Source organism: Monodon monoceros, unplaced genomic scaffold, assembly GCF_005190385.1.
Source record: "Monodon monoceros isolate NGI ecotype Baffin Bay Population unplaced genomic scaffold, NGI_Narwhal_1 Super_Scaffold_21, whole genome shotgun sequence".
NCBI classification, from domain to species: domain Eukaryota; kingdom Metazoa; phylum Chordata; class Mammalia; order Artiodactyla; family Monodontidae; genus Monodon; species Monodon monoceros.
Window position 1 is genome coordinate 89,728,883 of NW_021703778.1, and position 25,922 is coordinate 89,754,804.

Genomic DNA, 25,922 nt, shown 5'->3' on the forward strand with positions numbered 1-25,922 from the left:
CATTCGTAATTCTCCCACTCAGAAATAATCACTGTTAACATTTTGGTAATGGGCATCTGCCCTATTTACAAAAATCTCATGTTATACACATTGTTTTATAACCTGCTTTTTCTCTTAAGTGATAAATATCTACGACATTGGTTTTTTTCCCCTTCAGTATGCAGGCTGTATGTAAAAAAGGTTGGTTTACCATTCATTTTATAGAATAACAGAAATTCCTTAGCTTCATACCCCTCTCATAATCCAGACTTGACAATCCTGGAGGTCTTTCTCCCCACCTCCCACTTCCCTACTCCCTGCTGTGTTAGCTCTTCATTGTTTATCTAGTGTTCCCTGTTTATATTCTTGGACTAGCCTAATTTTATCAGGATCCGAATTGCAAGCTTCTAGGCGAGTTACTGCTGTGTAACTGACTGCATAGCCACTAGGCAGACAGGTGCCTGAGAGGAGTCTGTGAGGGGCGGGGGACAGAGCCAAAAGGTGGAAGAGGGCTCTCATTCCTCTGACTACCTTAGGTGTTGCCGTCAGCTTCTTGAGGGTGGAGTGTTTTGAGGGTGAGGAATCTTGCTTTAGGACCAGGTTATTCAAAACGTATTTATTTATTTGCAGACAGTAAAATTTGTTCTTTTGGATGTGCAGTTCTGAGTTTTGACAGATGCCTAGAGTTGTATAACCACCACCACAATCAAGAGTCAGAACAGGGGACTTCCCTGGCGGTCCAGTGGTTAGGGTTCTATGCCTCCACTGCAGCGGGCACAGGTTCAATCCCTGGTCAGGGAACTAAGATGCTGCATGCCGTGTGGCCAAAAAAAAGAAAAGAAAAAGATTCAGAAGAGTTCCATCATCCCAAGAAATTCCCTCATGCTGCCCCTTTGAAGTCAGCCCTCCTTCCACACACCAACCTCTAGTAACCACTGATCTGTTCTTCATCTCTTATAGTTTTGCCTTTTCCAGAATGTCATATAAATGGGATCATACAGTATGTAGCCTTTTGAGCCTGGCTTCTTTCACTTAGCGTAAATGCATTTGACATCCAACTGTGTTGTGTGTGTGTCAATATATTCTTTTTTATGACTGAATAGTATTCCATTGTATGGATGTACTACAGTTTGGTTATCCATTCATCAGTTGAAGGACAAAGTTGTTTACAATTTTTATGCATTATAAACAAAGCTGCTATAAACTTTTGCACACAGATTTTTGTGTAAACACAGGTTTTCATTTCTCCTGAGGAAATGCCTAGGAATGGGATTGTTGGGTCCCATGGTAAGTGTATATTTAACTTTATAAGAAGCCAACAAACAAAATGGCTATACCATTTTGTGTTCTCACCAGCATCATATGAGAGTTCCAATTGCTTTGCATCCTCGCCAGCAATTGACATTGTTAGTTGCCAGGCTAGATGCTTGTCTCCACGTTAGAGAAAAAGAGAACTGGTTCAACGTTGTGATGACAAAATTTGTCATAACAGACTCTATGATATTTCTTTATGCCAAATAAGGAATATTATTGGCTTCTGTAGGTTTGGGGTTTTAACTTGATTTTTCTGGGCCATGTGTGTTCATGCCTCTGGCTGGAGAATGATGGGTGACTCACTTTGTGTCTTCCTATAGGTAGATGGAAAGGGGTCCAACAAAGAGCTATTTCCAACAGGAAAACAGCTGGAGCCCTTAGTTGCACCTCTGGCAGATGGAAAGGTGGCTGTGGGTCAGGATGATCTCACCGTGGTGCTCAATGAGGAGGGGATCTGCACACAGAAGTGTGCCCTGAACTGGACAGACATCCCTGTGGCCATGGGTGAGACCACCATAGCTTCTCTTTCCCACGTTGGGCCACCCTCGAAGAATGGAGCCCCATTCATAGCTTTAGCAGACAGTGGTTTCCAGTGTCATTCACTCTCAGTTCCCCTTCTTGTAAGTAGAAAAGAGTTTTAGGGTTATTAAAAATGGGATATTCTGGGGACTTCCCTGGCGGTCCAGTGGTTAAGACTCTGCACTTCCACTGCAGGGGGCACAGGTTTGATCCCTGGTCAGGGAACTAAAATCCCACATGCTGCGTGGTGTGCCCCCCCCCCCCCCCCAAAAAAAAAAAAAAAAAAAAACCAAAAGGGATATTCTGCCTTTTGTAGGAAGTTGGGTTTTGCCCCAGAGGGGGAAGAATGTAAACAGAATTGTACATTTTAGGAAGTGATTATCTACTACTACTATTTTTACCTCTTAGTTCCTTTTCTTTTACCTTCTTTTTAATGGTTTGTGTCTCTGCCAAAAAGACTACATTTGGAAATTAGTGGAAATTTTTTACTTCGTCCTATAATCCGTATAACTCAGCATCAAAAGGTTTTTGATGTGGTGGTTATTGCTGCTCTTGTTTTTGTAGCTTAGAGGCACAGAGTGTGTTCAGGTGTGTCTGTCCTACACATCAGGTGTTTCTGCTCCTACACCTGCCTCAGGCTTCCAGCTCTCTGCGATGGTATTGCCTGGAAGCATATCACCACGTTGGCAGCAATCATTTTTAGTCTGAAGAGTAAGCATTTTAGTTACTGCTGTGGAGAGGCATACAGACATGCTGTCTTTAAGGGCTCTAGCTCGGGAAACAAGGATTACATCTTGCATAAAGAGATGAAACAAGACCCTGCTTAAGGCATTAAATCGGATGAGTTGAGACTTGCTAGTTGAGAAAGGGGAAGTTCATTGTTCAATTAATCAATAAGAAGTTCCATTAAGATTGCACTAGACCAGGCAAGGAGTTCAGGTTCTAGCTTAAAGAAAAATTTCTTTCATTTTAGGCAGAAAGAATAGTTTGAAAAATGAGCAGAAATGCAGAAGACATGCTGATTTGTGAGAGGGCATTCCAGAGACTGACCTGACTGAAACAGGTGGTGTGGATTATGGAGGAATGAGGATGGGGCCAGTTGTTAGAGGCCCACTCGAAGGTCTGAGAGGCCATTAGATTCCTAAATGGTAGAATTGATAAAAGCATTATGTTCTTGGGTGGTTATTCAGGTGGTGATTAGAGATGAATAGACCAGAAGGAAGATAAATCAAAAGGACAGTATTTTATAGGGCTCAAGATTATGTATATTCACAAGTTTGCCATGGGTGGGGGTGGTTAAGAGCTTCACAAGAAGCTTCGTGATGTTCTAGGGACCCTTGTTTTCCTTTAGAAGAAGAGGCTTGGTAGACTAGGTGAAGCTGTGTATAATATGCTGGAAGTAGGTTTCTGGTTCCCCAGCGTGGGGACCCTGTTTTAAGACCTTTGTTAGTTCCCAGGCCCTTTGGCAGTGTTTCGCAAAAACATTTTTGTGCCTTAACACATGGAGGGAGGGGACATTCTTCCTGGGTAGGGTGGAAGAACACCATCTGACAGGAAGAAGACTAAACTTCTTATAGACGTCCATTATATTTCTGCTCTCCTCTTCACTACTGCCCCCAGGCTCCAGTCATTCTGAAGGGACTCCCCATCCCTGTGCCTTCATCTGTGCTGTTGCCTCTTCCTTTCTTGTCTGCCCAGCAGCGTGCTGCTCATATGACAAGGCCCCCGTTCAGTGGCACTTCCTCTCAGAAGTCTGCTCTGACCCACAGGCAGAATTAGTCACTTCCCCCTTGGTGCTTCCACTGCCCTTTCAGGTTTCTCCGTCATGCTAGCTGCACTGTCCCACTGGATGCAGTGAGTTGTCTGTCTCCTCTGCTCGTGCAGGAGCTCTGTGGGCTCTGGGCTTATGTCTTGGTCCACTTTGAGAGTGCCTGAAACATCATAGCCTCTTACTAAATGCTTGCTGATTGATGAATTACTGTCATTGTCCGCCATTTATTACATGCTTGCTGGACACCAGCCAGTCTGCCAAGTTTGAAGACATAGAGAGATCCAGACCATCTCTGTTGTCAAAGACTTGGGGAGACTGAACAAATGATAAGACATGACAACCGAAAGGGCTTCTAGTATAGATTACTTCTTTTATTGAATTAGACCTTATTAAAGTGGACCAGATTTTAAAAGGACAGAGAAACTTTACATAGTTATCTTTCTTAAAATGAGGTCAGCATAAAAAAAGAATTCAATACAAAAAAACATGCTATTAAATTTTATTTTTTGGTAAGATGAAAAATATCAACATAAAAACAACAATAGCATTCAAACTGATGAAGGTATTACTAAGGCCTTAGTTTTTCCTCATTTCTGAGTTCCCTTCTAGCTTTGAAATTTTATTGTACTATTCATTTAGAGTATAAATTGTGAATATAATATGAAAAACTTTTTATCTGAAAATAAATAATGAGGAAAATAAATTTATAGCAAGTTAGTCACACTAAGAAACTATTCTTATAAATATATTCTTTGAGGTTACATTTTTATATGATAATTATGCCATCTAGTGGTTCATTTTTTACTAATTAAAAAAATTCTATTTTTAATTGTAGTTAAAAAAACACATAGCATAAAATCTATCACCTTAACCATTTTTTGTTTTTTTTTTTACATCTTTATTGGAGTATAATTGCTTTACAATGTTGTGTTAGTTTCTGCTGTATAACAAAGTGAATCAGCTATATGTATACATATATGCCCATATCCCCTCCCTCTTGCGTCTCCCTCCCACCCTCCCTATCCCACACCTCTAGGTGGTCACAAAGCACAGAGCTGATCTCCCTGTGCTATGCGGCTGCTTCCCACTAGCTATCTGTTTTACATTTGGTAGTGTATATGTGTCAGTGCAACTCTCTCACTTCGTCCCAGCTTCCCCTTCCCCCTCCCAGTGTCCTCAAGTCCATTCTCTATGTCTGCATCTTTATTCCTGTCCTTCCCCTAGGTTCATCAGAGCCATTTTCTTTTTAAGATCCCGTATATATGTGTTAGCATACGGTATTTGTTTTTCTCTTTCTGACTTACTTCACTCTGTATGACAGACTCTAGGTCCATCCACCTCACTACAAATAACTCAATTTCATTTCCTTTCATGGCTGAGTAATAATAATATTGTGTATATGTGCCACATCTTCTTTATCCATTCGTCTGTCGATGGACACTTACGTTGCTTCCATATCCTGGCTATTGTAAATAGTGCTGCAGTGAACATTGTAGTATATGTCTCTTTTTGAATTATGGTTTTCTTAGGGTATATGCCCAGTAGTGGGATTGCTGGGTGATATGGTAATTCTATTTTTAGTTTTTTTAAGGAACCTCCATACTGTTCTCCATAGTGGCTGTATTAATTTACATTCCCACCAACAGTGCAAGAGGGTTCCCTTTTCTCCACACCCTCTCCAGCATTTATTTTTTGTAGACTTTTTGATGATGGCCATTCTGACCAGTGTGAGGTGATACCTCTTTGTGGTTTTGATTTGCATTTCTCTAATGATTAGTGATGTTGAGCATCCTTTCATGTGTTTGCTGGTAATCTGTATATCTTCTTTGGAGAAATGTCTATTTATGTCTTCTGCCCATTTTTGGATTGGGTTGTTTGTTTTTTTGATATTGAGCTACATGAGCTGCTTGTATATTTTGGAGATTAATCTTTTGTCAGTTGCTTCATTTGCAAATATTTTCTCCCTTTCTGAGGGTTGTTTTTCGTCTTGTTTATGGTTTCCTTTGCTGTGTAAAAGCTTTTGAGTTTCATTAGGTCCCATTTGTTTATTTTTGTTTTTATTTCCATTTCTCTAGGAGGTGGGTCAAAAAGGATCTTGGTGTGATTTATGTCAAAGACTGTTCTTCCTATGTTTTCCTCTAAGAGTTTTATAGTGTCTGGCCTACATTTATGTCTTTAATCCATTTTGAGCTTATTTTTGTGTATGGTGTTAGGAAGTGTTCTAATTTCATTCTTTTACATGTAGCTGTCCAGTTTTCCCAGCACCACTTATTGAAGAGGCTGTCTTTTCTCCATTGTATATTCTTGCCTCCTTTGTCAAAGATAAGGTGACCATATATGCATGGGTTTATCTCTGGGCTTTCTATCCTGTTCATCGATCTATATTTCTGTTTTTGTGCCAGTACCATATTGTCTTGATTACTGTAGCTTTGTAGTGTAGTCTGAAATCAGGGAGCCTGATTCCTCCAGCTCCGTTTTTCTTTCTCAAGATTGCTTTGGCTATTTGGGGTCTTTTGTATTTCCATACAAATTGTGAAATTTTTTGTTCTAGTTCTGTGAAAAATGCCATTGGTAATTTGATAGGGATTGCATTGAATCTGTAGATTTCTTTGGGTAGTATAATCATTTTCGCAATGTTGATTCTTCCAATCCAAGAACATGGTATATCTCTCCATCTGTTGGTATCATCTTTAATTTCTTTCATCAGTGTCATATAGTTTTCTGCATACAGGTCTTTTATCTCCTTAGGTGGGTTTATTCCTAGGTATTTTATTCTTTTTGTTGCAGTGGTAAATGAGAGTGTTTCCTTAATTTCTCTTTCAGATTTTTCATCATTAGTGTATAGGAATGCAAGAGATTTCTGTGCATTAATTTTATATCTTGCTACTTTACCGAATTCATTTATTAGCTCTAGTAGTTTTCTGGTAGCATCTTTAGGATTCTCTATGTATAGTATCATGTCATCTGCAAACAGTGACAGCTTTACTTCTTCTTTTCCAATTTGTATTCCTTTTATTTCTTTTTCTTCTCTGATTGCTGTGGCTAAAACTTCCAAAACTGTTGAATAATAGTGGTGAGAGTGGGCAGCCTTGTTTTGTTCCTGATCTTAGAGGAAATTCTTTCAGTTTTTCACCATTGAGAACGATGTTGGCTGTGGGTTTGTCATATATGGCCTTTATTATGTTGAGGTAAGTTCCCTCTATGCCTACTTTCTGGAGAGTTTTTATCATAAATGGGTGTTGAATTTTATTGAAAGCTTTTTCTGCATCTGTTGAGATGATCATATGGTTTTTTATCCTTCAATTTGACCTTAACCATTTTTAAGTGCACAGTTCAGTAGTGTTATGTATATTCACATTGTCATGCAGCACATTTCAGAACTTTTTCATCTTGTAAAACTAAAACTCTGTACCTATTAAACAAGAACCCATTTTCCCCTCCCTCAGCCCTTGGCACCATTCTACTTTCTGTTTTTATGAATTTGACACACTAGTTACCTCATGTAAGAAAATGGCTACACTGAGAATGCCATCCAGCTGCCTTCTCTGTGAACCATTGAGCATTAGGTGGAGTTCTGCATCTTTTCGCTGTGAAAATCTCAAGCAGAAATAACATTGGCCAGAAATGTGGATCTCTTTCTCTAGCATAATTTTAGGGAAAAAAAAAAAAGAGAAGTTGCCCTCCTCTTGCCTTTCCTAAGAGAATGAAAGAAGTTATGTAACCTTGTTCTCCCACTGACTCATTGTTAGGGGAGCTGCAGCTGGCCTTGGTGTGGCCTGGCTTTGTGACGAATGAGAAAGGAGCCAGTGACGCTTTCACCCAGCTCTCTCGGGGAAACAGTAGGAGTGGTGGAGTCACGTCCCTCTGAGCAAAGCTGGATGCATCTTTTTTGTGAAGGAGATTTAGCATCACTGAGACAAACATTTTTTTTTTCTTTGTATATCACAGTGTAGGATCCTGGCTTGGTATTTGACTAGTGGACCATTTGGAGATCCAAGTGCAGCTTAGAACTGAGAAGCTGAAACAGTCCATAACCCTAAAGGCTTAGAACAGAAGTGCAACTCAAGATGTTCTCTCTTGTGCAGAGCACCAGCCTCCCTACATCATTGCAGTGTTGCCTCGATATGTGGAGATCCGGACATTTGAGCCAAGGCTTCTGGTCCAGAGCATTGAATTGCAAAGGCCCCGTTTCATTACCTCAGGAGGGTAAGGAATTTCTTTCTTGACTGTAGCTGCCATATTATTGCAGAGCTTTAAAGTTATCTGTGTTATCATAAAACCAGCGCTCTTTTGCTAATCCTCTTACTCCTGTCTCCAGATCAAACATTATCTATGTGGCCAGCAACCATTTTGTTTGGAGACTCATTCCAGTCCCCATGGCAACCCAAATCCAACAGCTTCTCCAGGACAAGCAGTTTGAATTGGCTCTGCAGCTTGCAGTAAGTCTTGTTTCTGAGATTTGGGTGTGAGAAATGGGCCTTCCTCATTGTTCTCCAGAGTAGCGGATTTTAGTTTAGATGTTCTTATTTAGTTTAGACTGGAGGAATAAACACAGAGCTGAAAGTCAGGGGGCTTGGATTCAGGATCTGACCCTGCCATAAAATATCTATGTGACTCTAAATGATTTCACTATCTCAGTTTGCTTATCTGTCAAATGTAGAATGAATGCAAATTATACTAAATTATACTAGTATTTCATAGAATTAATAGGACAGTAAAATAATTTAATAGATATGGTATGGCCTTGAAAAATTAAGGACAATGCTAACATTAAAATAACAGTCATAACTGTCAAGATTACAGTGTGGTTGAATGCAACAACTACAGGGCCTCTCAAAATCCCTTTCACCAGTAGTCTCCTGGGCTTGGGTAAGTAGGCCTTCTTTAGGTATTCTGAACCCACCTCAGGTTGCTACATTCAATTCAGCAGGGCTGCAGTCACAAGACTCACTCTCCTTGAATGGATGGGATGTTACTTGTGGGATGTTACTCACAGCAAAGTACTGACCATTCTGTTCTTTCAGTGATGCTCTCATTGCCAAAACACTTCTTGGAGATTGACTTTCAAGTCTTGTCTTATTCTTTTAAACATCCCCAGTGGTGATTATTGTCATCTCTAAAGGGTGGATTTGATTTTATGAAACAACTAAAAGTCATTCCAAGCCTCACTTAGTCATTAAACTGGACAGTGCTAATTTGGTAAAAGAGAAGAGATTTTTTGAAGATAATAGTAGGAAAACTTAGTTTTCAGAGTATCTTATAAATTACTTCTGAAAGGAAAACAGTGGGCACAAATTTTGGAATACATATGTTTATAATTCTATATGGTGTATACTTTTGAAGAGCAACATTTATTTTGGGTGTATAAGTTCTAGATATAAAACAAAAACCCAGTCTTAGTAGTTAGACACATTTAATATACCATAGATTGTTTCTGTCTTGGGCCATTTAATTTTAGCATCTTACTATTTTTCTCCCCACTCATCTGTTTCTCTAAATTATTTTATTTTCATTTTTAAAATAATGATACCCATGAACCCACCATCCTATCCCCCAAAAATAACTTACATAACCTATATGTCCCTCCCCATCCCATCCCTCTGCCTACCCTCCAGACACAGCCATTATCCTAACTTTGTGTTTATCGTGCCCTTAACATTTTTTTGTTTAATCTTTCATATATATTTGTGTTCTTGAATATGTATTTAGTTTTTGAACTTTATAAAAAGGGTATTATGTAGCACATAGCTTTTTTTAGTATCTATTTTTCTTAAAAGGAAGGTCTCAGGTCTTTCCAGTGATCTTCCTGCTGCAGGTTGTCTGTTAAATCTTCAGTAGAGAAGATGGAAGTGGGTTTCCATTTTCCCTTCTCTTTTCTAGGCTTGTACTTACTAGGTGTTCTGCTCTATGACAAAAGAAGGTTGTTTGATATCATCTTAGCTCTTGAGGAACCTATCTTTTATTTAAATTAATCAGAGAACGTACATGAAACTTTCAGAGGGCAGTTATGTACTAAACTTTGCTTTGGGCTGGAAAAGGCATCCTAAGGTTGGACCTTTTAAGGATAGGTAGGAGCAGGAGCAGGAAACAGGGAGAGTTACAGAGCCCGAGGAAGTTAAACAAGTGAAAACAGGGCTTCCCTGGTGGTGCAGTGGTTGAGAATCTGCCTGCCAATGCGGGGGACACGGGTTCGAGCCCTGGTCTGGGAGGATCCCACATGTCGCAGAGCGACTAGCCCCGTGAGCCACAGCTACTGAGCCTGCGCGCCTGGAGCCTGTGCTCCGCAACAAGAGAGGCCGCGACAGTGAGAGGCCCGCGCGCCGTGATGAAGAATGGCCCCCGCTTGCCACAACTAGAGAGAGCCCTTGCACAGAAACGAAGACCCAACACAGCTATAAATAAATAAATTAATTAATGAACTCCTACCCCCAACATCTAAAAAAAAAGAAGATGAAGTGAAAACAAGTGTGGAAACAAGTATTTCCAGGATGTTTGGAGGCCATCCTGACTGGCATGTAGGGTGTGGCTTGAATGTCTGGGAATAACCTAGCTAAGGAGGCTGTGCCAGGCTTTGAGAGCCTTTAAAACACCAAGCAGGAGAGCTTAGCCCAAGCGTGACAACATGCTGATGATGGCCTGGACTAGGGTGAACGCAATAGAAGAGGAAAAGAAAAGAAGGGAAAACATGGAGAGACCTTTTTTTTTTTAAAATTGGGGTATAGTTGACATGGAGAGACATTTCAAAGGAAGAAATTAAATGTGGCAAAGATTGGTTAAAAAGGATATAAGGGGGGAAAAGGTTAAAGGAAGAAGCAGAGATAATAAGTAGCTCTATTTATTTGGATTTTACTGTGAACAGGACCTTTCCCAGCTGTGCCAGCTGTGTTAAACGTCTTTCATTCCTTGAGCAGGCCATGTTCTCTCTGTCATTTTAGGGCCCTGCGCACACTTGCTGTCCTCTTGGCCTGGAATCTCCTCCCGTCTGTCACCTGCCAGCCTTACCTGGCCAACTCCAGCTCATCCTTTGTGTCTCAGTTTACGTTCCTCCTGGGAGCCTTCCTGGACCCACTGCTCACACTAGACTGAATACCCTACCCACATGCTTCTGTCATCACTCACCCTGTTTTGTTTTGATTTTTTGTTTTAAAACTAAACTCTAGACTTTATTCAGATTTCACCAAGTTTTTCCAGTAATGTCCCTTTTTCTGTTCCAGGTTCAAATCCAGAAATCACATTGTATTTAGCTGTCATGCATTCTTAGCATCCTCTGAGCTGTGGCAGTTTCTTAGTCTTTCCTTGTTTTTCACGACCCTGACAGTTTTCAGGAGTACTGGTCAGGTATTTTGTAGGAACCCTATTGTATTTTAATTGCATAGTGACTTATGATTAGAATGTAAGGGCAGTCTGTGAGGGCATAGCATGTTTCAGGGTATTGTCTGATAACCTGGTGTATACTGAATAAATATTTGTTGAGTGAGTGAGCTCCTACCTATTATATTCTCTTATCAGGAAATGAAAGATGATTCCGACAGTGAAAAACAGCAACAGATCCATCACATCAAGAACTTGTATGCCTTCAACCTCTTCTGCCAGAAGCGTTTTGATGAGTCCATGCAGGTCTTTGCTAAACTTGGCACAGGTAACAAGTGGGTATGGCCCAGGGATAAGGAACTAAATCGAGGGAGGGGGAACTGGAAAGGATGGGGAGAAATGACACCAGACTTCTGAGAATGGGGAAAGTTTACGCTCATCTAAATTGATCCTCGTACCTAACAGGATCCTGTGGGTGGCCATGTGGCTACATATTTACAGTCCTGATCTTACGACTCTGGTCTCACCTACATATACAGACTTCCAGTTTTCTGGGATGCTTTGCCCTTGCCATTAGAGGAAGGTAACAGAAAGTCATTCAAGTCAACACATGTGTGTTTGATCATCTAGTGGTTATTGACTGCTGTTCTAGACAAAAGTCACTGGCCTGAACTTAGTAGGATTCAACAGTAGGTCATTTTTTAAAAAATTTATTAATTTAATTTATTTATTTTTGGCTGCGTTGGGTCTTCGTTGATGCACGCGGGCTTTTCTCTAGCTGCGGCGAGTGAGGGCTACTCTTCGTTGCGGTGCGTGGGCTTCTCACTGCAGTGACTTCTCTTGTTCAGAGCTCGGGCTCTAGGCGCGTGGGCTCAGTAGTTGTGGCACACAGGCTTAGTTGCTCCGCAGTTTGTGGGATCTTCCAGACCAGGAATCGAGCCCGTGTCCCCTGCATTGGCAGCCGGATTCTTAACCACTGCACCACCAGGGAAGTCCCACCTGTAGGTCATTTTTAAGAGCCACGTAGGGCAGTGCTGCAAATCCCTTTCTTTTCTCAGTGTCCTAAAAGCTCTCTAGACACTAGAGCATTGTGATGAGGAGCAGGTACTTCGGAGGCAGACTGCCTGACCTCAGGCAGACTGGACTCTCTCTGCTTCAGCTTTCTCCTCTGCAAAACAGGGAGAATAATACTACTCACCTCATGGTGTGGCAGTGAAGATTATGTCAAGTGCTTAGAACAGGAAAGTGCTTAGAACAGTGTGTGGTACTTAATAAATGCCAGGTAAGTGTTTGCTGTTATTATTATTAAATTTTTCATTTGGGTATATTCCATTTTTGCTTAATTTAGATCAATCTATATATACTTGGTTTGACTCTCTATCTCCTCTTTTTTTCTCCTCTTTGTTTACCTTTCTTGCATCTTCCCTTGACCTTGGCCAGCAATAAACTGTGGTAACTCCCTGTATCAGTTAAGGTTCTTGGTTGTGAGCAGTAGAGACCAATTCTGGAGAATTCAAACAGTATCTGGTTAAATTAAGCATGGCTTATTGGAATATTAAGGGAATGGCAGGTGGAGGAGCCTACCAAATGAATGGGGGACCAGGCTTGGGAATAGTAGGAACCAAGGTTGCTCCGGAGGACCTCCCAGCAGGAAATAGGAAGCTGGACAGTAATCCCTCTGTAGCCAGGACAGCCGAGGCAGTCCTCCACCGGCACAGCCACTTCCTTAGCTGTTACTGCCACCACCTCCCCTGTTATTGCATCCTCAATAAAAGTTGCCCCCATCAGCTTGTATTAGCTGTCTAATGTCATGTAGCAAATTATCCCAAAGTTAGTGACTTAAAATAACAAATCATCTGTTATCTCTCTTGGTATCTGTTGGTTAGGAATTTGGGAAGTGCTCAGCTGGGCAGTTCTTGCTTGGGGTCTCTCATGTGGTTGCAGTTGTGTACTGGCTGGGCTACCTTTGTCTGAAGTCTTGACTAGGCTAGAGGATCTACTTCCAAGGTGGCTCACTCTCATAGTTCACATGTTGGCTGGTTATGGGCTGGGGACCTCAGTTCTTGTCCAGGTGGGTATCTCCATAGGGTTGCTTGAGTGTCCTCATGCAGAGTGACTAGCTTTTCCTGGAGTGAGTGATCCAGGAGGCCTAGGTGGAAGCCTCAGTGCCTTTTACGATGGTCACTTCTCCTGTATTCTATTGATTTACAAGGGCTTTCCAAGTTCAAGGCAAGGGAACACAGACCCCACCTCATGATGGAGGAGTATCAGCATTACATAAAAGAAGCGTGTAGGACTGGATATATGTTGATTTGTGCCATACTGCTTGTCATCCTTGAATCACTTTCTCAAGATCAAAGGGATCTGATTGGCCAGGATTAGGTCATGGTCTCACTCCTGACTGTCCTAGGGGTGGGAAAGGAGGTTGTGGCTACACTCTGCTTCTAAAGGCAAAGATAGTTGCCTGAACTGTTCTCCCACCAAGATGACACATGGTCTGGAAGAAGGAGCCCACCAAAATGAAATAGTTTGCTCTTAAGAAGGAGGATGGAAGCTGGGTACCCTGAAATTGATAAATATTTACCATCCTTCCTCTGAATGAACTCAGTTGGGGCATTTGTTTTCAGTACGCCACCAGCTCTTTGGGAAGACACTGGAATAATAAGCTAGAACTGCTGTAAAAACTTAACCCTTTTTCCATGTACCAACAATACTTGTACTTTAAAATCAGTCCTAATGAAGCTACTACTTATTAACTTGTTCACTCCACAAATATATACTGAACTCTTAAGAGAGTGCAGTGCATTCTGCTGGGCCCCAGGCAACAGTAATCAGACAGGAATTCTGCTTTCAAAGAGCAGTCTAATAGGGAAGATAAGGCACAAGTGGACCCTTACCAGCAGCAGGAGGTATGTGCTGGTGGTGATGTGGTCTGGGGACAGCTGGCTATTGACTGGGCCTTTGGGGCCTTTCGGGCAGCATCTCCATTGACTGACTTCAGTGTAAGGACTGGTCCTTAGGTCCTATAGTAGATATTCTTAGTATATTCAGAGATCATCAGACCCCTAGTGACAGATTGACCCTGACACATGAGACTGATATATCAATAGAATGTCCCTTTATTTGCTTATAGTAGGGAGGCTAGATCCCTTACAATGGCCAGAATATTTGTGTGGCACCCAGGGTGCCCTTTTTTATATGTATCGAGGTACAGGCATTTTTGCTATAATGCCTTGAATGTGGTCCTGCAGAACCTTATGTTCTATAACAAATATGAAAAATAACAGGACTTAAGGGGCAAATAACATTGGAGCAGACCACTCAAATCCTAGGCAGCTTTGTAACTGGAACTGGATAAAAATAGCTATCCTACTGAAATGAAATTCCCACTGTTTTTGGTACCCAGCATGATAGTCCTTTGCTATCTTAAACTCTGGGGCTGTGCTTTCTCTTTTGAGATAAGATCTTTGAGAACATTTGCTTCTGATAGAAACTAGTTTCATCAAAGTAAAAAATCTGATCCTGGGTGCAGACTTCTTTATGAGACCTCCAAAACAATTAATGGGGCAGAAACATCTTTTTTTTTTTTTTTTTTTTTGAGGTACGCAGGCCTCTCACTGTTGTGGCCTCTCCCATTGCAGGGCACAGGCTCCGGACACGCAGGCTCAGCGGCCATGGCTCACGGGCCCAGCCGCTCCACGGCATGTGGGATCTTCCCGGACCGGGGCATGAACCCGTGTCCCCTGCATCGGCAGGTGGATTCTCAACCACTGCACCACCAGGGAAGCCCCTAGGAAACACCTTTGCTTCATTTTTACTCTCATCTTCCCCAGATGGCTTAACTTAGTAGAAAGTATAGTGGTTTTTGAAGCTACTAATCAGCCATTACTTGCACTGATTTATAGGATTTTCAGCTCTTTTCTTTAGATCTTCCTATATAAGTTAAGTTTCTCATTAATTATAAGAAAGCTTGCCCCTGGTCACTTCAAAGCATTAACAAGCTGGGGAAAATTGCATACCAACCAAAACAACTTTTGCCTCATACCTACACCATTCTCCCACTTACCAGCTGCACATGAGCCAATTCAGATTAAAAAATCTATCACACATAGTATAATACCCTCTAGGTCCATCCGTGTTGTTGCAAATGGCAAATTTCATTCCTTTTTATGACTAATATTCCGTTGTGTGCGTATATATATATGCCACATCCTCTTTACCCATTCATGTATCGATGGACACTTAGGTTGCTTCCATGTCTTGGCAAAAATAATGCTGCAGTGAACATTAGCGTGCATATATTTTTTTGAATTAGTGTTTTTATTTTCTTTGGATAAATACCCAGAAGTGGAATTGTTAGATTGTATGGTAGTTCTATTTTTAAATTTTTGAAGAACCTCCATACTGTTTTCCCTAGTAGGTGCACCAATTTACATTCCCACCAACAGTGCATAAGGGTTCCCTTTTCTCCACGTTCTTACCAACACTTATTATTTCTTGTCTTTTTGGTAGTAGCCATTCTTTTTTTTTTTTGGATGCGTTGGGTCTTCGTTGCTGTGCGCCGGCTTTCTGTAGTTGCGGTAAGCAGGGGCTACTCTTCGTTGCGGTGCGCGGGCTTCTCATTGCGGTGACTTCTCTTGTTGTGGAGCACGGGCTCTAGGCACACGGGCTTCAGTAGTTCTGGCTCGCAGGCTGTAGAATGCAGGCTCAGTAGTTGTGGCGCATGGGCTTAGTTGCTCCTCGGCATGTGGGATCTTCCCAGACCAGGGCTCGAACCCATGTCCCCTGCATTGGCAGGTGGATTCTTAACCACTGCGCCATCAGGGAAGCCCCAAGAGTCATTCGTTTTAAAAAGTCAGTCTGGAACTTATATTGCTGTAGAACTAGTCTTGTTTTAGTTTATCCTTAAATTGCTGTGTTCCTTTCTGGGGAATCATGTTTACCTTCCATGTAGATCCTACACATGTGATGGGCCTGTACCCAGACCTGCTACCCACAGACTACAGGAAGCAACTACAGTATCCTAACCCGCTGCCTGTGCTCTCTGGGGCTGAGTTGGAGAAGGCTCACTTAGCTCTGATTGACTACCTGACACAGGTAGGTATATACAGAAGTATATGGAAGAGCTTACCTGGAAGTTCCAGTACCTGCTTCTCTATGGCAGGGAACTGGGGGCCTTCTATAATGCCACAGGTGTTCCATAAATGAACACTATTGAAGTCTGGCGGGGGGGGACATTTTTTTCTGTTTCATCTCCCTGCTTAACAATAGTATTGAGCTCTTTTTTGCTAAATCCTGATACCAGGAAACACATTCAGTTCATGGTATATTCACACTAAGCTATTGTAGGAAATAAAAACAGAAAAGTTTAGTTGATAGAAAAGAATACATTTTTTAAAACAAACTTTTTGGGAACATATATACTTTTGGAAAAAATACCTGCTCTATGCAGCAAACTTGGAAAACACAGAAAAGTATAAAACAAAAATAAAAATCACCTATAGCTCTACCACCCAGAGAAAATTAACTAACATTTTAGTGTTGTCCTTCCAGACTTTTATTTGTACCTGTGAATAATTTTTGTTTATTTATATATTAGTTTACTTATTACAAATGGATATCAAGCTATATATTATTTTATAGCTTACTTTTAAAACATTTAGCCACATATTAGGAAAGTCCTTCCCTGTCATTAAATATTCTTCTATGACATGTTTTTTTTACGGGGAGTATTTAGACTTAAATTATTTTCAATTTACTGTTATGGCAGATAAGTGAAATTTTCATGTCAGCACTAAAACTAATGTCTCCATTGAAGCCTCTGAACCCTACATTTCTGTGCAGAAGGTTATTATTTATTTCCTGTTCACCCACTCAGAGTCAAAGAACTTACTAAATTTTTTCCCAGAAGTGTTCTGCTGACCTTTGTAAGGGGTCCTCTGGATGGGCATGAGAAATATTGCTAGGAAAATTGTAAGCCAGCTTCCCATCACCTGCTTCTGGGTCAGTGGGTGTCCCACAGGTCCAGCCAGGCATCCATTGCTTTGGCACTTCCTTGACATTGGGTTCCAGGGGTGGCTGACAGCCACAAACTTGCCTCTGTCTGCATACTGCACACCCCATGAGCCAAGTGAAAAAAGGTTCCCGGGACAGAAAGTCTCCCAAGCGTGTGGCATCACAGAAGACCCTCTATTTTCAACATCTTAGCTTTAGGGGACTTCAAGCATACATTTTTCCCTGGCCTTCTCCACTGAGCTTGGAATGTGTGGAGGTAACTGACATGAGCATTGTGCCACAGAGTTGGTAGAACAAATAAGACCATGGGCGTGTCAGACACAAAATAGTACAAACTGGATGATTCTGTTTATATAAAAGTAATCTCTAGTGATAGAAATCAGATCAGTGGGGGTAGAGGGTGGGTGAGATTCTTTGGGAAGAGCACAAGGGAACTTTCAGGGGTAACAGAAATGTTTCGTATTTTGATTGGGATGGTGGTTACATGCATGTATATATCTGTCAAAACGCATATGATAGTATACTTTTTTTTTTTTTTTTTTTTTTGCGGTACGTGGGCCTCTCACTGTTGTGGCCTCTCCCGTTGCGGAGCACAGGCTCCGGACGCACAGGCTCCGGACGCACAGGCTCCGCAGCCATGGCTCACGGGCCCAGCCACTCTGCGGCATGTGGGATCTTCCCGGACCGGGGCACGAACCCGTGTCCCCTGCATCAGCAGGCGGACTCTCAATCACTGCGCCACCAGGGAAGCCCCTGATAGTATACTTTTAAGGGGTACATTTTATTGTATATAACTTATACCTCAATAAAGTTGATTTAAAAAAAGAAAAGAACAGGGGCTTTGGAATCAGACCCTAATTTGAAATCTGCCTCTGCCACTTAGGAGGTATCTAATATCTGTGCCTTAGGTTCTTCACTTATAAAATGGGGCTAATATTACCTGCATTTGTTTTAGGTTTACAATAGGATAATATATAAAGTGCTTGGCATAGTGCCTGGTCTGTAGTAAATACTCAGTAGATAATTGTCTTTGTGTCTGGTGATTTGGTGGTCATCTATTTTGATCCCTGATAAAAATTGAATGCTAATGTGGGATCAGGGTGGGTAGGTGTGAGCTGATTTAGACGTATTTGGAATTGCCTAGTAGCTCGGGTGATAAAGATTTAGTCCTGGCCTTGACCCCGCATTTTTGGCCTTGGCAGAAACGAAGCCAATTGGTCAAGAAGCTGAATGACTCTGATCACCAGTCTAGCACCTCCCCGCTCATGGAAGGCACTCCTACCATCAAATCCAAGAAGAAGCTGCTGCAAATCATTGACACCACCCTGCTCAAGTGCTACCTCCATGTGAGTCCTCCAGCACTCGGGTCCCCACAGTCCCCTACTCTGGGGTCCCTGCCCCTGGTAAGAGTGAAGCCTTTGATGACAGGAACCAGCTACTCTTGGCCTGACGTCTGTGAGCTTCTTGGAATTGAGGGGATACGGCGAGATGTTGACCCAGAATCTTACAGTGGGCTGGTCTTCTCTGCTAAGATGGGGGTTAGTGCTATGAGGTGAACAGGGACAGTATTTCCCCAAAGAAAATTTCCCCTTTCTTTACCCTCCCTCTCCCAAGAAAACCCTTGAAACATGTTGTTTGAAAGAGCATAAATGCTTTACAAGGTACTACCTGTAGTCCTGGCAAAGGGTTGTTTGCTCTCTCTTGCTTGTCACACCCCTGGTGTTTCAGCCTGAAGCAGGCCGGGGCTGGGGAAGGGGTGGGCTCCCCAGGAAGCAGCTTCTGCTGAAATCCTGCCTCCTCTGCAGACGAACGTGGCCCTGGTGGCCCCCTTGCTGCGCCTGGAGAACAACCACTGCCACATCGAAGAGAGCGAGCACGTGCTGAAGAAGGCTCACAAGTACAGCGAACTGATCATCCTGTACGAGAAGAAGGGGCTCCATGAGAAAGGTGACTGGAGGAGAGGTTTCTGTGGTTGGGAGAATCTCTTGTATTTTGACTGAGGTGTTGTTACCGAATCAGGTCCGGCTGCTCCCCGCTCAAAAATCAATACACGAGAGAGAGACAAATGTTGGTAAGAAAGGAAAGTTGCTTTTACTGAGAGTGCTGGCAGTCTGGGGAGATGGTGGACTCAGTGTGCCCCAGAAACCCCCTCTGAAGATTCTGCTCAACAAAGGGAAAAAGGGAAGTAATCTCAGTTAATCATTGAGATGGGGCCGTCCCCCACTGTGTGCAGGCCTGTTGCCTTCTCGTGATTTTTCTTTAGATGCTATCTTGTTCACACAGTTTGTTCACAAGATTACTGAAGGGGAAGCTAGGGAGAAGATTTGGCCCTCTTTTAATTACTTATTCTTCATTTCTACTTCTTTGATCTATGGAAAGAACCAACGAGTTAAGCAAAGTATTGTGTGATCACAAGATTTGAAAGGTGTGCTAGGGCTACAGATAAGCAGAGCATGTAGGTGCCCAGTTTAAGGTTAGTGACAAGACAAAGGGGCCTCCTGCAAAGACCTCTTTCCTGCCAAGAACTGCTTACAGTGTGATGACTTTCCAAGGAGATACACCTTCTGGAAGGGGTTCATGACCTTATTCTTGGGCTTCGTGGCCAGCTCTGCAGGTGCTGGTGGATCAGTCCAAGAAAGCGAATTCCCCTCTGAAAGGCCATGAGAGGACAGTGCAATACCTGCAACATCTGGGTAAGTCCAGCTTGTGGAAGGGGCGCAGGGAGAGGATGGTGCAAGTGGACCTGACCTCTCTCCCTTTCTGATTCCGACTGGTCATTCCCCTCCCTCCGTCATGTTCACCCAACTGGGTTCCTCTGACTGGGGTGAAAGTCCCCCTGGTGATGGAACCATGACAGCTCCTTGGTGTGTAGCCAGCTCGGTAGGCCCAAGCAGCCCTGAGTGACTGGTGCTTGGACAGAGCTATCTTCTCCGGAAGATAAATCCTGGGCAACCTGGGCATCTGCCTTCCAGGTCCTATGGGCAGGGTGGGTGGGCTTCATCTGCTGACTTTTCCCTCTAGGCACAGAAAACCTGCATTTGATTTTCTCCTACTCAGTGTGGGTGCTGAGAGACTTTCCAGAGGATGGGCTGAAGGTAGGTCACGGAGCCCCTTGGATTTATCTGGCACCACGGTTGGTCCTGATTCTACTTCAGATGGCAGTGGATGGAGGGGGAGGAAGGATTCATGCAGTTCTCTGGTGTTTCAAAGGCTGGGAAACATGGAACAGCAACGAGTGGAGTGGAAAGAGCCTGGTGCAGATGCCAGGAGACCTGCGACCTAGTCTGTCCCATAGTAACTGGCCACAGATGCCCTTCCCATACAGTGTCTGTCCCCTTGACCCTACGCTTGTGCGCATGTGCGTTTGGAAGAATTGCCATCAGATGGTTCTGCTGCTAGAACTCAGGTTTTGTTCCAACAGATATTTACTGAGGACCTCCCAGAGGTGGAGTCTCTGCCGCGAGACCGAGTGCTTGGCTTCTTAGTGGAGAATTTTAAGGGTCTGGCAATTCCATATCTGGTAAGGTATTTTTTTGATCTGAACTAAAAGGCTTCAAACCCAGGATCCAGGACTGCATGAGGCAGTGATTAGCCAGTTCAGATTAGGGTTTGTGTCCCTTGGGGATTGGAAGGAATGTAAGGAAGGAATTGGAAGGAATGTAAGGAATGTAATATCCTCTGAAGACAGAGATCCTAGTAGACCAAGCTGGAGATGGCACTTTTTGATGCTACCTTCTAAAGATTTAAAGATGCTACCTTCTAAAGATGACGTACAGAGGGATAAAAGAGAAGGATGCTGGAGAAAAACATTTCAAAGCCACATTTGTACAGCCAGACTCAACTGTGACGGAAGGACAGCAAGTCAGTCCTAAGTACCAGAATGCAAATACTCAACCTTAATTACATGGGCTGATTTGGAGGATTATGAGACAGAGTTTATAAAGGAGCTTTGATTGGAAATCAAGACAATAATTCCTGATACTGCTGGGTTGTACTGTGAAATTTCCCAGTGGTTTTAGAAGAGCTATCCCTTGGTAATATTTGTGGCCTAATTAGGGGACAATCTGGATGGGACCTCTTGGGCCTTAAAAATGTGAGGGAGCCTGGGCAATGGGCTGGGTCACAGCACAGAGGGTACCAGGCAGACCTGTATCTTGCCTCAGGAACACGTCATCCACGTTTGGGAGGAGACGGGCTCTCGGTTCCACAACTGCCTGATCCAGCTGTACTGTGAGAAGGTGCAAGGTCTGATGAAGGAGTATCTCCTGTCCTTCCCTGCAGGTACCAGTTCTTGGAAAGCGGGGTGGCCCCAGGCCTTAGAGGAGAGCTGGACCTGAGGGTGTCATGGGTGGTTTAGGGAAGAAGACCTTCTCTGCAGGCCCAGGTGGGCAGGAAGTGCCTCAGAGGAGCCAGGGCAGCTAAGTGACCCCGCAGGTGAGACTCAGGGGCTGGTGCCTGGATCTGGGCACCTCTTAGCTCCCCTCGGCGTCACCCCTGGTGATGGGGAAGGAGCACATCTGTCCGCAGAGTGACGCCTGTGCTGATAAGAAACAGGTTTGTGTAGCAGAGTGCTTCTCTACGCAGCTTGGTTTTTTTTCTTCTTTCCTCAAGCTGATGTTTTGGGGCCATGTAGAGACCATAACCTAAGTGAAGGCCAAGTGGAAACCACCATGGAGGCCCTTTCTGATTATTGAATCCCATCCCTCTCGTCTTTCTTAATGACCCCACATTGCTGCCCGACAGCATCCTTTCATGCTGAGCCTGGTTTTCCTTAAAGGCAAAGCTCCAGTCCCTGCTGGTGAGGAAGAAGGAGATCTGGGAGAATACCGACGGAAGCTCCTTAAGTTCTTGGAAATTTCTAGCTACTATGACCCAGGCCGGCTCATCTGTGATTTTCCTTTTGATGGTGAGTGTCTGGCTTAGGTCCAGAGCCACTTTAGCAGAAGGTAATGCAAAAACGGATCTTTCCCTTTTACCAGTTCCCCAGCCCTCCAAAAGTTTGGGCCTGGGAAAAACCACATGTTTCAGGCCTGTGCTCCTGTTCTGTCCCCTCTGAAGGCTCAGTTTTGTTTGAGAGGAGTCTCTTTTGGGTATGAATCACATGCTAATTTTTATTTATTTATTTTTGGCTGCGTTGAGGCTTGATCGCTGCACACGGGCTTTCTCTAGTTGTGGCGAGCGGGGCCTACTCTTCGTTGCGGTGCGCAGGCTTCTCATTGCGGTGGCTTCTCTTGTTGCGGAGCACGGGCTCTAGGCGCGTGGGCTTCAGTAGTTGTGGCACGTGGGCTCAGTAGTTGTGGCTCGTGGGCCCTAGAGCGCAGGCTCAGTAGCTGTGGCACATGGGCTTAGTCGCTCCGCGGCATGTGGGATCTTACCGGACCAGGGCTTGAACCCGTGTCCTCTGCATTGGCAAGCGGATTCTTAACCACTGTGCCACTAGGGAAGCCCCACCACATGCTAACTGATGGCCAGGTCGAAAGCTGTTTCTTGCTTCAGTACATATCCTTGGCCAAGTTCATTGGTTAGCAGTTTTTATAATCTGGCGTAATGTCTAATTATACATCAGACAGACGTATGTCTGAAAAAAGACACACGTCTGTCTGATGTATAAGCTCCATGAGAGCAGAGACCAGGTGTCTGTTTACCTAGCTGAAGTGCCTGGTACATTGTAGGTGCTTATTATGCACTTGGCTGATCATCAAGAGTTGTTGCCCCATTTATAAGCAATCACAAAAAAGATGGGATAAAGTACCTCCTAAAATAGCTCCCTCCCCTCTTCCCTTTTAAAAATTTTAGTAATTTTCTCCTTGAAAAAATCCCAAGTAATAAAAATATTTTTCCCCTTTTATATTTCCCCAATATCCATTCCTCTAATAGCTTAGCCCCTGGCCTTAGGCATGCCTAATGGGAATGATGGTTACTTAAACACCTTTTTCCCCACAGGCCTCTTAGAAGAGCGTGCTCTCCTGCTGGGACGCATGGGGAAACACGAACAAGCTCTCTTCATCTATGTCCACATCCTGAAGGATACGAGAATGGCTGAAGAGTACGTTGACCCTGTCATCCCACCTCGCAAGGGTCTAAAAGAGGCCCTCCAGAGAGATGAGAGGCGTGAGAGGCTAAGAAAGCCACCCCTCCACCCTTCAGCAGGAGCGAGAATCACCTCGTGTGCTGGCTCCCGATTTTGCTGTCGTTAGGCTGCTCACACAGGCAGCATCGATGCGCTATCTCTAGTGGCCTTGTCTGACCACTTTCTCCCTTGCAGGTACTGCCACAAGCATTATGACCAAAATAAAGATGGCAACAAAGATGTAAGTAGTGACCCTGGCCCCAGGGAGCACGGGTGCATTGCGCTGTCCCTCTTAGCATAGCTAACCCCTCTGGTTTGGCCACAGGTGACCCTGGTATGAATTGCTAAGATAAGACAGGTCATGGGTCAATGTGCTGATTGGTTTTGCACGTGCGTGTTGAGGTAGAGGCAGCGTGACCATGATCCTGGTTTGCTTGGGATGGTTCTGGCTTACATCTGTCGTCGTCCGTGTGATTATTCGTAGCACCCCTGCCCCTTTACTCTCGAAAGAATCCCGACTTGTGTAATAAATTTATGTGGTCAGCCTGTTGAGAAGGAACATCTGATGGTTCTGGTAAGGTGCACACGTGTGCGCTGTCTAGATTGCACATGGATCTGTCAATGTACAAAGACGTTTTTGGTGGCCATGACTGGGGGTAGGGGTGCTACTGGAATCTAGGAGGTGGAGGCCAGAGTTGCTATTAAACAGTGCACAGCACAGACCCAGCAAAGAATTATTCGGCCCAGAATATTGAGTGCTGAGGCTGAGAAACTCTGTGGTACGGGTACCAGTAGGAGATGCAGCATCTCATCTTGGGTAATCCTCACCTGCTAATACGTGGCAGGGTCTCAGCCTTCAAAGCCAAAGGAAATGAGGGATCTCTTTGAGTCGTTTTGTTAACAGTGTAATGCAAAACAAATACAAGGCATTTGATTTTTTTTTTCTCTCAGGGAGAACACAGTCTTTAATTTTTGACATCTTCAGTTGACTGACTTTACGAAATTTTTTAAAAGGTGAAAAATGATGGGTTTTAAATGCTCCGTGACAGCTGTTCCTATAGACCAACCCTCTTGCCTATAGGTGTGGTCACACTGGGGGTTCTGGGAGGGTTGCTGCCAGCCTGACATGCGTGGCTTGTTGTGTATGAGACAGGTGTATCTGTCCCTGCTCCGGATGTACCTGTCCCCACCCAGCGTTCACTGCCTGGGGCCAATCAAGCTGGAACTGCTGGAGCCACAAGCCAACCTCCAAGCTGCCCTGCAGGTCCTCGAGCTGCACCACGGCAAACTGGATACCACCAAGGTCAGGAGTTCTTCTCGGGGAGACGGAGGGCGCGTGTGGACAGCATGGAATGAGAAGAGGGGCCAGAGGAAGGACTGGGGTTCGAGAGCTCCGTGATGTCAGGCATTTCCTCAGTCTCACTCGTGTCCTGCCTCACCCTATTCCCTTCTCTCTTCCCGTCCCCAGGCCATCAACCTTCTGCCAGCGAACACTCAGATTAACGATATACGCATCTTTCTGGAAAAGGTCTTGGAAGAGAATGCACAAAGGAAACGGTTCAATCAAGTGCTCAAGAACCTTCTCCATGCAGAGTTCCTGAGGGTATGAGCCTTTCAGACATGAGGGCAGGCGGGTACTTTTCAGTGTGAGACAGTTACCGCGTTCCCTGTAGATAAAGGCAGAGCTTTATGCTTTTGAACTCTAGTTCAAGCTGATTGGTAACCAACTGGGCATTTAAATGCAGGTGTTTCAATTAGGGGAGTCTCTGTGGGCTGGGAAGTGAGACAGCGCCGGCCCTTCCTTCTGTTCTAAATACCTGCTGGACATTGGGACTTTTCCCCCAATCTCTCTGCTCCCAGGTCCAGGAAGAGCGGATTTTACACCAGCAGGTGAAGTGCATCATCACAGAGGAGAAGGTGTGCATGGTGTGTAAGAAGAAGATTGGGAACAGGTGAGCCTCATCCACAGCTATGCATTGTCGGCTCTGATGTGGGTCACACTCAGGATGGATTTAAATGTCCCTATGCCCCTTAACCAAAGAGGAAAGTGCAGCTGCAGACTATCCGGGCCGCTTTTAGTTCTTGAGCCTCCAGAGGGCAGGCCACGTTGTCTGACGGGGGGAGGGGGGGTGGGGTGGGGTGTGTGGAGGGGGTTTGAGAATTTAAAGGCCTGAAATGTATGGCATGGAGCTCTTGACTCCTTGCCCATAAAGCCCTTCCGCTCTGGCAGCTAAACATTGTGATGTAGCCAGGGGGTGTGTGAGAGCTGTATGTGGGCAGGAAGTCCTTATCTTTTAAGGATACACCTCTGAAGGAAGAAAAAGGTCTTTCAACCTGCTGCCTCATGACTTGAGTAAAATCCTGAGGCAGCATCATTCTGTTTTAAGGCATATACTCCAGTCAGTCCCCTTTCCTTCAAAGAGGAATGATTTGTCCTTTTTCTTATATGGCTGGAAGAATCCTTTTCTTTAGAAAGACTCGCTGTCCTTTGTTAAAATTAGCCCAAGGGGCTTCCCTGGTGGCGCAGTGGATAAGACTCCGCACTCCCAGTGCAGGGGGTCCAGGTTCGATCCCTGGTCAGGGAACTAGAGCCCACATGCGTGCTGCTACTAAGAGTTCACATGCCACAACTAAGGAGCCCACCTGCTGCAACTAAGACCTGGTGCAACCAAATAAACAAATATTAAAAAAAAAAAAATAGCCCAAAACTTGTTCTGATGAGCAGTCGGCTCTCAGCCGCTGCTGAGCCAGGCTGGGGTACTGCCCCATCTGCCTATGCTTGCACACTGATGACAGTAAGAAATATCCCCATGCGCTCAAATGGCATGGACCTCATCCTCTGTTCGGATATTTGCTAGAGATGGTGGCTACGTAAATCCAGAGATGCCAGGCTGTTCTTTGTGGTTAGGGTGGGCGGCTTCTGGAATGGCACCCGGTAAGGTG

General features: G+C 44.1%; 1 protein-coding gene across 1 annotated transcript in view; it reads left to right on the forward strand.

Moving 5' to 3' along the window:
* Positions 1-25,922, forward strand: part of VPS39 (VPS39 subunit of HOPS complex) — a 47,366-nt gene that overhangs the window by 19,321 nt on the left and 2,123 nt on the right. The window contains exons 8-24 of the mRNA XM_029237935.1: positions 1,614-1,797; positions 7,669-7,789; positions 7,902-8,022; positions 11,093-11,222; positions 15,849-15,991; positions 18,112-18,255; positions 18,715-18,856; positions 19,516-19,602; positions 19,931-20,004; positions 20,331-20,429; positions 21,073-21,190; positions 21,687-21,815; positions 22,853-22,955; positions 23,175-23,220; positions 24,133-24,282; positions 24,448-24,582; positions 24,840-24,931. Coding sequence (XP_029093768.1) covers positions 1,614-1,797; positions 7,669-7,789; positions 7,902-8,022; positions 11,093-11,222; positions 15,849-15,991; positions 18,112-18,255; positions 18,715-18,856; positions 19,516-19,602; positions 19,931-20,004; positions 20,331-20,429; positions 21,073-21,190; positions 21,687-21,815; positions 22,853-22,955; positions 23,175-23,220; positions 24,133-24,282; positions 24,448-24,582; positions 24,840-24,931 — 2,018 coding nt within the window. The remainder of the gene's footprint in view (positions 1-1,613; positions 1,798-7,668; positions 7,790-7,901; positions 8,023-11,092; positions 11,223-15,848; positions 15,992-18,111; positions 18,256-18,714; positions 18,857-19,515; positions 19,603-19,930; positions 20,005-20,330; positions 20,430-21,072; positions 21,191-21,686; positions 21,816-22,852; positions 22,956-23,174; positions 23,221-24,132; positions 24,283-24,447; positions 24,583-24,839; positions 24,932-25,922) is intronic.